Source organism: Cetorhinus maximus, chromosome 13 (assembly GCF_964194155.1).
Source record: "Cetorhinus maximus chromosome 13, sCetMax3.hap1.1, whole genome shotgun sequence".
NCBI lineage: Eukaryota > Metazoa > Chordata > Chondrichthyes > Lamniformes > Cetorhinidae > Cetorhinus > Cetorhinus maximus.
The window spans coordinates 66,346,727-66,357,732 of NC_135891.1; the positions used below are offsets into that span (position 1 = coordinate 66,346,727).

General features: G+C 46.0%; 1 protein-coding gene across 3 annotated transcripts in view; it reads right to left on the bottom strand.

Moving 5' to 3' along the window:
• ctsa (cathepsin A) overlaps positions 1-2,615 on the bottom strand; it is a 53,798-nt gene extending 51,183 nt beyond the window's left edge. For all 3 annotated transcript variants that reach the window (XM_078555477.1, XM_078555478.1, XM_078555476.1), the window contains exons 1-2: positions 2,529-2,615; positions 1,671-1,834 (exon numbers count right to left, since the gene is read on the bottom strand). In XM_078555477.1, the coding sequence (XP_078411603.1) occupies positions 1,671-1,834 (164 nt within the window). In that variant the 5' untranslated portion in view covers positions 2,529-2,615. The remainder of the gene's footprint in view (positions 1-1,670; positions 1,835-2,528) is intronic.
• Positions 2,616-11,006: the final 8,391 nt, after the last annotated feature.

An 11,006-nucleotide genomic window follows, 5' to 3' on the forward strand; every position in this document is an offset into this window, starting at 1 on the left:
TATCAATACAACACACTCAAGGAATTATTCAACCACCATGAACAATAATACTGGAATCATTCAAACCCTCATTAACTTTGGAGCCAGGTGCTGTTACTGTGCCACCTCAAACAGCAGGAGAATTGCTCATACAATGCGAACTGATAATATTCATCTACATCTTTCATGGAAAACCCTGTATTGTTTCAACCAGCAGGAGCTGATGACATTTGTCTGGACTTTGTGTGGCATCAACTCAGTGGACATTGGAACAACAGGGGATATGTTTAGACATGTCTGAGTTAAATTATGAAAGAAGAGCAGATCTGATGTTTTGTGCTGCAGTTGGAAGAAGGCTCGAGTTTGGTCACCTTGACTCAGGCCTACAGTCAACACCGGACAGACCAGCCGTGTTGGGGATTGTAAGTGTTTTCAGCCAAATTGTAGTCATATTGGTCTGAGGGTTCTTTTCTGAAGGTTTCAGGACAGAACATGGTATTTGGCCTGTGTTTTTGTAAGTTTTAACTGAGTTGTAGTGACTTTGTGTCAGGTACTGGGAATGGGTTGTTTTAAATTTGGGGGTTTTATACTGTGGGGATGTGGGTGATTTAATAAAGCGATTGTGAATTATCAGAAGAAACTTGTCTCACTGGTCATTCTGTTCAAGCCATACACTTGTGAATCTGGTGTCATGAACTTGAGTGCAGGGAGGGTCTCTGAGGGAAAAGGGGAACTCCTACAGATTTGCTACGATTCTTTGCAAAATTATAAACCTTGTCTTTTAATCTAATACTATCCTTAACTTCCTGCATAAGCCACAGACGGGTGTTTCTTGCTGAGTTTTTGTTTTTTTCAATGGAATGTATTTTTGTTGAACATTTTGAATTGATTTTTAAAAAATGTTTTCCACTGTTAAATTACATCCGTACCTTTTGGTCTATATACCAAATCAATGCGAAGCTAACATATATTGCCCATCCCTAATTAGTCTTGGAAAGTGGGCTGCTATTTTGAGCCACGGCAATCCATGTTATATAGGTACACGTACAATGGTGTTAGGAAGAGCATTCAAAGATTTTAACCCAGCAACAGTGAAGGAATGGTTATATAGTTCCAAGTCAGGATGCTGTGTGACTTGGAGGGGAACTTGCAGGTGGTGGTGTTCCCATGCAGTTGCTGGCAATGTCTTTCATTCAGATTTGAAAGCTGCCGTTGCAGGAGCCTTGGCGAGCTGCTGCAGTTTATCTTTTTTTTTTGCAAAAATATGCTTTATTCAAAATATCTTCAACCACATTCCAAACCATTCCAAAAACACCATTACAAGGGTACAATCTGGTTCAACTTTTACAAAATGTATCACCAGGTGCATCAGTACAAACAATATTACAATCAGTTACAGCCTTTCATTTTGAGCTGTACAGCCCGAGGGGGTCTATACAGTTCCCAGCCCCTCGGTGCACTGTGGCAGAAAGGTCTTAGACAGCGACCCTTCCCCATTGCGCCTTTGCGGCAGCTGCCCCAAGCTTTAGTGCGTCCCTCGGCACGTAGTCCTGGACTTTGGATTGTGCCAGTCAGTTTATCTGGTAGTCAGCAAACACTGCCGCTGCTGTGTTCTAGTGTAGAGGAAGTGGATGCAAAACAGTTAAACTAAGCTAAACACTCAATTTAGAAAGTGAACCTAAATCACTCACCAGTAGTGGAGATGTATATTTTCAGATGTATTCAAGTATCCAGAGTACTGCTTAAAGCTGGGTTGCTTGGCCAGGCCTGGGAGGTAAGCGACCTCATCCTTGGCTGGAGCAGATTCAATAAGAAAGGCTTTCAGCAACACAGCAAACAGCACAAGAGAAACCATCTGTGGGAAAGAAACCAGCAGAGCTATTTTTAAAAAAATCAATGAGTAATAACTTTGCAGTTTTCTCTGGCACTGCAAATATTGAGCAGGTTATGAACCAGATTGGCCAGGACACCCGGAAGAAATTCTGTTCAAAACAGTACCATAGAATCTTTCACACCCCCGAGAGAGCAGATAGCTCCTCACTTTAACGTGGCAGGAGAAAGACAGCACTACATCACCCCCTCAGTACTACACCGGGAATGTCAGCTTAGATTTAGTGTCCTAGTCCCTGGAGTGGGACTTGAATCAATTCTGACTCAGGGTGAGAGTGTCCCCAATAGAGCCACACAGAAGCAACTCAGAGTGGCAGAGGGCTGGAGATTACTATACCACCCAACCCCAACAAAAGCCCCCAGGGCGGGGACCGCTCCTCAGAGCCCTCCCCCTACAAGGACACAGACTCTCATGAAGGAGGCTCTGCCCCAAAGGTCCCCAACATAGCGGTGGGGGTGGGCAAGGGGAGAACAGCAGCGCACCACCCGCTATCACCCCCTACCCATCCCCTGCCCCTCGCCGATCCCCAGCGCCGGGAATTGCCCCGCTATCGAGCCCGGACACGGTTACCCCCGTGGCCAGTAATGCAGCGAGCGGACTGCGGGCAGCCGCTGTCCCGATCCCCTCCCCTGACTCACTCCGGCTCCCATTCACTCACCCCAATCCGGATTCCAGCCCGAACCCAAGGTCACGTGACCTCAAAGTCATGTGCTCCGGGTCCTGCTGAGGATGGTCACATGACCAGGAGGCGGGCTGAGAGGGAGGGGGTAGGAATGAATCTGCAATGTGCTGTACTCCCTCCCTGTCTGCAATAGGTGACTCAGTGCTGTAAAACACAGCCCCATCTCAGCACTGGGAGCATTGGGCTACTCAAACCCATAGTGAACAATGCTGACTTCTAGCATCTTCATCTCTTTGGAACAGAGGAAGCTAAGAGGAGATTTAATTGAGGTGTATAAAATTATGAGGGGTCTAGATAGAGTGGATAGGAAGGACCTAACTCAGTAACCGGGAGGGGGGAAGAGATTTAATGTAACTGGCAGAAGGATTTGAGGGGCAATATTTTCACCTAGAGGGTGGTGGGGGTCTGGAACTCCGTGTCTGAAAGGGTGGTAGAGGCAGAAATACTCATGTTTAACTCACTGGGATATGGACTGGATGTGCCAGAACTTACAGGACTACGGAACAAGAACTGGAAACTAGGATGAGACTGGATAGCTCATTTTCAGCTGGCACAGAGATGATGGGCTGAATGGCCTCCTCCATGCTGTAGATTTCAATGATTCTATGCGTCACAGTGTTAAGGGGTAATGCACTGTCATCCTTGGTTTAGTGTTAGCACTCTGCTGTCTAAGTCACAGAGTTTGTGGGTTAACCCCCCCGCACCCCCCACTCCAGCGATGTCAGCTCAGATTCCAGGCTGAAACTCCAGTGCAGGACCAAGAAAGTGCTGCACTGTCAGAGGTGCTATCTTTTGGATGAAACATTAAGCTGAGGTCTCATCCTCCCCCTCAAGTGGACATCACTAAAAAGCACTATTTTGAAGAGGAGTTGAGGAACTCTCCCTGGCATCTGGATCTTATCTCTTGGCCAATGGCCAAAGCAGATTATCTTGCTATTTGTGGGACCTTACAGTGTGTAAGTTGGCTGACGTGTTTTCCTACACGACAACAGTGACTACACTTCAAAGGTTTGAGTTTGTGAAAGTCTTTCACTGCTTTGCATCCAACTGATTGTGCTCTTGTGTTGTTTCCTGAATGGAGTCCCTTTGCACGTGGACAAGTGGTTAAGCAGACCCCAAACTCCCAATGCCTGGGTGAGCAATCCACTTTCAGATGAAATGTGTCTCGCTGGATGTCTGTCCAGTAATCAGAAACCCAGTGGTCATCTCTGCTTCTTCGGGCTGCCTGGAGTGGGTCTCAAAATCTTCTGACCCACAGTGGGAATACCAGCACTGACTCAAAGCTCACTCCACTGGGTAATATCAACTACCTCACTTTATCTGAGATGCAAGTGAACTGAATTTTTAAACAGGTAACAATAGTCAAAAATAACTTGCATTTATACAGCACCATTAATTAATTTCTAAGTACATTCACTGTTGTTGTGTGGGCAAACATGACAACCAATTTATAACCTGTCCTTTCCTCGTGTAGATGTTTGTTGACAGGCTATGTATTTCCAGCATTCTCTGTATTGCTGATGGAAGCTGGGGGTGCACAGAAGTTGGCTGTGTGACCACTTTGCAATGATTTTGGACAGCGTCATTCCCATTTCCAGTGGCCCTTAATCAGCACCCATTGGTACTTAAGTAGCATCATCGCTCAGGAAAAGGAAGAATTTCACACTGATGCAGAGGGAGAAGGTTCTTTTGAGGTTTGGGCTGAAGGACAACAAGGAATATTTGTTTTCCACCCTGTACATAACAAAGTGAAAACATTATGTTAGGAACTAGAGTTAGTTTTCAGTAAGTTATATTTGCATTGGTGGGTGTTACAAGTCTGTATATATCTGTAAAGGTATGGTTGTGGGTGACGGAGTAGTGTAATATAGTTAATCTTTCTCTTGTTTAATACATGTTTTATTCTTTCGTTGAAACTACATCAGCAGACTCTGTGACTCTGTTCAGCAGCCACTATCCATGTTTCTTATCAAAAAATAAAAGTTAGGATCTATCAAGCCGGGTTCCACCCAGGGATCTGACTTGTTCAGTAGTAACATCAGCTGGGATTATAACAATTACAACTGTTTCTGATTTTACTATGCAGAGGCTATCGGCCTGGTTCAGTACAGAATCAACAGAGCATGACCTGCACCTCACGGGAAGAGGTCAGTGGAACACCATTTTGAAGAAATCTGAGACTTTTGGGAAGCTTGCAGCAAAATAAAAACAGGCAAATGTGTCTCCCAGATTGAAGAAGGTTCCAAACTCATACTAGGTAAGTTCAGATGCTCATATTTAAATCTGCATGAATGGGAAAGGGTTCCATTCCTTATTCCTAATATCCCTCTGCCACTGTCTTCCTCTGAAGCTATAGATTATGATTGGGATGTGATCACATGGCAGCCTTCAACCCTGCATGATGCCAATCTGTCATGTGTCAACCTTGGCTCAGGGGCAGCACCCTCACCTCTGAGTCACAAGTTGCTGATTCAAGTCCCAATCAACCCAAGTGCTGTACAGAGTGCCGGACTGTTGTCAGAATGTGGGCAACAATGGCAAGGTTGGCATTTGTTGTCCCTTCCTAGTTACCCGGAGAAGGTGGTAACGGGCCTTTTAGTTGAATCACAGCTGTTGCTACGCTATGGCTTGTCCTTTATTTTATCTGATCAATTTTGGTCTGAAAACAATGAATAAGAACGAGAGTCTTAAATCCGCAAAGGGAGTCAGGTCTGAAAGGAAAGTCAGCAGAGACGTTCCTGTTGATTCCAAGCTGGAGAACCTGACAGGGGTTTGGCTTTAAATGACCAACAAACATTTAGCTTCATTTCAGTGCACAGGATAGTGATAGGGAGCCTTTGTAGGAGGCCTCATTGACTGAGCATAGTTTCTGATCAGGGCTGTGCCATCTATTGCCTGGGTCACCATTCCACGCAGGAACAGGGAGGGTCATTGAGGTCAAATGCTGATAAACAACATTAATAGGATGATTGTTTATGCTGTCAAACTAGTTAAGTTCAAAGTGCCAGAGGTGATTGTGGAGTTACATAGGGCCCTGGTCAGGCTGCTCCGTGAATATGGGATACTGTTCCTTCGCCACAGCATGAGGCGGCTAGTTGGCAATAGATCTCATGCATAGGAGGTCAGTCCATGTTAGTCAGGGAAAGAGCTGAGAAATGGTTTGATATGCTCTTCAGCCTCGAAAAAGAATGTGTTGGAGAGAATCTTAAGGAGATGTACTGAGACAAGGTAAATGGATAGGCTGGAAGCAGCAGGTGAAGAGGGCACAGGGTCAGGTTAAAGGTCAAGGTTAGGACATACAGCAGGGTCAGGTTTTTTATCCATTTTTTATTCATTCATGGGATTTGAGCATCGCTAGCAAGACTAGCATTTGTTGCCCAACACTAATTGCCTTTCAGAAGGTGGTGGTGAACTGTGATCTTGAACTGTTGCAGCCCATGTGGTGCAGGTACACCTACAGTTCTCTGAAGGAGGAAGTTCCAAGATTTTGACCCAGCCACAGTGAAGAAATGGAAATATAGTTCCGACTCAGGATGGTGAGTGGCTTGGAAGGGAACTTGCAGTTGGTGGTGTTCCCATGTGTCTGCTGCCCTTGTCCTTCTAGATGGCAGTGGTTGTGGGTTTGGAAGGTGCTGTCTAAGGAGGCTTGTTGAGTTTCTGCTGTGCATCTTGTAGATGGTACATACTGCTGCTACTGTTCTTTCGTGGTGGAGGGAGTGAATGTTTGTGGATGGGATGTCAATTAAATGGGGACTGCTTTGTCCTGAATAGTGTCAAGCTTCTTAAGTGTTGGAGTTGCACTCATCGAGGCAAGTGGGGAGTATTCCATCACACTCCTGATGGTGAACAGGTTTTGGGGAGTCAGGAGGTGAGTTACTTGCCACAGGATTCCCAGCCTCCGACCTGCTCTTGGAAACACAGTATTTTCCATCTCTGAATTCCAAGCTCCTGATCTGCTGTTGTCGTGACAGGTAGTATTTATATGACAGGCCCATTAAATTCCTGGTCAATGGTAACGCCCAGGATGTTGCTAGTGGGGGATTCAGCAATGGTAATACCATTGAATGTCAAGGGGCAATGGTTAGATTCACTCTTGTTGGGGATGGTCATTGCCTGGCACTTGTGTGCCGCAGATATTACTTAAACTTATTAGTCCAAACTTGAATGTTGTCCAAGTCTTGCCGCACATGGACATATACTGTATCTGAGGAGTTACGAATGGAACTGAACATTGTGGAAACATCAGCGAACATTACCAATTCTGGCCTCATTACCTTGTGATGGAGGGAAGGTCATTGATGAAGCAGCTGAAGATGGTGGGGCTGAAGACACTACCCTGAGGAACTCCTGCAGTGATGTCCTGGAGCTGAGATGATTGACCTCCAACGACCACTACCATCTTCCTTTGTGCTTGGTATGACTCCAACCAGTGGAGAGTTTTCCCCCTGATTCCCATTGACTCCAGTTTTGCTAGGGCTCCTTGATGCGGTCAAATGTTGCCTTGATGTCAAGGGCAGTCACTCGCACCTCACCTCTGGAGTTCAGCTCTTTTGTCCATGTTTGAACCAAGGCTATAATGAGGTCAGAGGCCGAGTGATCCTGGCGGAACCCAAACCTAGCCTCACAGAGGAGGTTATTGCTAAGCAAGTGCTGCTTGATAGCACTGTTGATATCCCCTTACATCATTTTACTGTTGATCAAGAGGGGACTGATGGATCAGTAATTGGCCAGGTTGGATTTGTCCTTTTTTATGTACAGGACATACCTGGACAATTTTCCACATTGCCGGGTAGATGCCAGTATTGTTGCTGCACTGGAACAGCTTGGCTAGGAGCGCAGCAAGTGCTGGAGCAGAAGTCTTCAGTACTATTGCCGGAATATTGTCAGGGCCCATAGCCTTTGCAGTACCCAGGACCTTCAGCTGTTTCTTGATATCATGTGGAGTGAATCGAATTGGCTGAAGACTGACACCTTTGATGCTGGGGACCTCAGGAGGAGGCTGAGATGGATCATCCACACAGCTCTCCTGGCTGAAGATTGTCGAAAAGGTTTCAGTCTTGTCATTTTGGGTCTGACATCATTGAGGATGAGGATGGTTATGGAGCCTTCTCCTCCCATTAGTTGTTTAATTGTCCATCACCATTGGCACCAGGTTGTGGCAGAACTGCAGAGATTAGATCTGATCTTTTGGTTGTGGAATCACTTAGCTCTCTGTATCACATGCTGCTGCCGCTATTTATTATGTTTGCAGTCCTGTATTTTAGCTTCAGCAGATTGGCATCTCATTTTTAGGTATGCCTGGTGCTGCTCCTGGCATGCCCTCCTACACTTCTCATTGTCCAGAGTTGGTCCACCAGCTTGATAGTAATGGTAGAGTGAGGGAAACGCCAGGTCATGATGTTACAGATTGTGGTTAAATACAAATCTGCTGCTGCTGATGGCCCACAGCACCTCATGGATTCCCAGTTTTGAGTTGCTTGATCTGTTCAGAATCTAATTTAGCACAGCAGCAGTGCCATAAAACACATTAGAGAGTGTCCTCAGTGTGAAGACAAGACATTGGCCAGGATACAATGTGGAGGCGGTGTTTCCATACACCACAAGAAAGTCAGGGTCAACTCCACCTCCGCTGGCCTTGGAAGCCATGACTGAATTTTACGTTTTTCAGGCGACTAATAATTCGTGGCTTCCACCCCTTAGAGACGGGATGTCCCTCCTCTAAGAGCTGCTGGCTAATCACTGGGAGTTGTAGTCCCCTGACTAGGGACCATTGAGGAGGCCTGGAGTAAAGGTAATTGGGGTAAACCTCGGTTGGACCAATTAGGCAGGCCCCAGTGAGGGGTGGCGTTGATTGCGAGAGTGGGTTGGGGGGGGCGGGGTTGCTCTTCCAGCAGGGGCAGCGCTTGATGCCGGGGGTGCCCTATGTGCGTCACAGGGTGCCCAACCTGGAGGGACCCTCCCGGAGCCAACAAAGGGGCCGCCAGCTTTTACTGAGCAGCCTTCTGAGTTGGCAAAGTGTCCATCTGTCCCATCAGCGGGAAGATTGGCCACTTAGGGCCTCAGTTGACTATGAGCAGGTGGGCCTCCCACCACCTATCCTGCTATTGATAAGATACCAGGGGAGGTGGGAAGGTGACAGTCTTCAGACCTGATTTTATGTTTCCCTCCTCCCAGACCTCTTTTAGGGGGGGACTTAAAATACCACCCTTTGTCTCCACCTGGACTGTGCGTGGCGGTCACTCCTACCAACACTATCATGGACAGATCTAAATGCGACAGGTAGATTGGTGAGGGCAAGATTAAGTAGGTTTCTCCCTCTTGTTGCTTCTCTGACCACCTGTTGCAGGCCCAGTCTGGCAGATATGTCCTTCAGAACTCAGCCAGCTATAAAGCCACTCTTGGTGATGGACTTTGAAGTGTCCCACTCAAAATACATGCTGAGCCTTTATCACCCTCAGTCCTCTTCCAAGTGGTGTTCAACATGGAACAATACTAATTCATCAGCTGAGGGTGGGGCAGTAGGTGGTCATCGGCAGCAGATTTCCTTGCCTATGTTTAACCTGATGCCATGAGACTTCATGGTATTGGGAATCAATGTTGAAGATTCTCAGGACAACTCCCTCCTGACTGTATACCACTGTGCCGCCACCTCTGCTGGGTCTGTCCTGCCTGTGGGTTAGGACATACCCAGGGATGGTGATGGAGGAGTCTGGGACATTGACCAAAAGTAGTGATTCGGTGAGTATGACTGTATCAGGCTGTTTCTTGATGAGTCTGTGAGAAGGCTCTCCCAGGTTTGACACAAGTGCACACATGTTAATAAGGAGGACTTTGCAGGGATGACTGGGCAGGGTGCACCCTTCTTGTGTCTGGTTTTAGTCTTATTAAACTTTTCTGTAGCGGTTTGATACACCTGAATGGCTTACTAGGCCATTTGTGAGGGCAGTTAAGAGTCAACCACATTACAATGGATTTGGAGTCACATGTAAGCCAAACCGGGTAAGAATGGCAGGTTTCCTTCTCTGAAGGACATCAGTGAATTCGATGGATTTTTACACAATCTAGCAGTTTCATGGTCACTATTATCACTCTCATCCTGGCATCTGTCCAGGATCAGAGTGATAGTCAAATCAAAGACAGGCACTAAGCGTGATGAACAGCAGTAACAGCTTTCAAGGTGAATGGTTGAGGCCAGGATATTGAATAGTTTAAGAAACAACTGGATATTCTCATGGAACAGCTGATTGGGTTTGTATTCTGAAAGGATGAGATCAAACAGACTGAAAGGTTCGTTATTCGAACCTTCAAGCAGATCTGTCTTGTGAATTTAAACTCAGACTAGGTGATTGAACCAAACCTGTCAGGAACCCAGCCCTTGTCATTCCCCAATTATCGCATTATATCACCGTTTCCTCCTTGTGCTGTGGAGTGGTTTTTCTTAAGCATCCTGTGATTTCTAAGTTCCCTCACTGGGAGTTTCGAGGCGTGTGGTTGAGGAACTGATGACTGAGCAAGAAATAAAACGCTGAATTGTGCTTCAGAGGAACTGGTTGCTCAATGCAGAAGGTCCATGCAACTGTAAAGACCTAAATTCCCTGGTTACAGAGGGATTCAGAATGAACTGGCCAAAAGAAGCAGACAATTACCAGATAATCTGTTTTAGTGATGTTGGCTGGGGAATATATATTGCTCAGGACATGGTGGAGAACTCACCTGTTCTTTAGAATAGTGCCGTTACATCCAACTGGGAGGATAGGTGGGGCTTCGGTTTAACAGCTGATATGATAAACGGTACCTACAGCAATGCAGCACTCCCTCAGTAGTGCAGTAAAGTGACAGTGAGATTATATACTCTAAACTCTGATTTTGGTGACCCTTTTGATGTATGTATTGTAATGACCTAAAGTCTTTACCCTTATGGGTTAATGTTGTGTAGAAAGGGATGTGTATTGAGATGGTCTTAGTCTGCTCAGTTGAGCAAAACCAGATTGCCAATGTTAAAAGTTATAGCAAGGGAACTGCAGCTCTGACCCAGAGGTGAGAGCAACCAATGAGCCATGGCTGACATAAATTGTTGCTGTGAGTTCTTGTCCAAAAGATTTCTAGCTTTATAAGAATAACTTTAAATAATGCAGAATGGAGTTGTTAGCAAAACTGAAGCCTGTGGGATTAAAGGGACAATGGCAGCAAGAAAACAAAATGAACTAAATGGTGGAAAGTGAGAAAAATGATGAACGGTTGTTTTTCAGATTGGAGAGAAGGATCTAGTGGTGTTTCCCAGGGGGCAGTATTAGGACCCATTGCTCTTTTTGATATAGATTAAAGACCTGGACTTGGGAAAAACAGGGCATAATTTCAAAATCTGAGGATGACAGAAAACTTGGGAAAGTGAGAAGGACAGCAACAGACTTCAGGATGCCATTAACAGAATGGGGAAATGGGCAAATGGCAGAC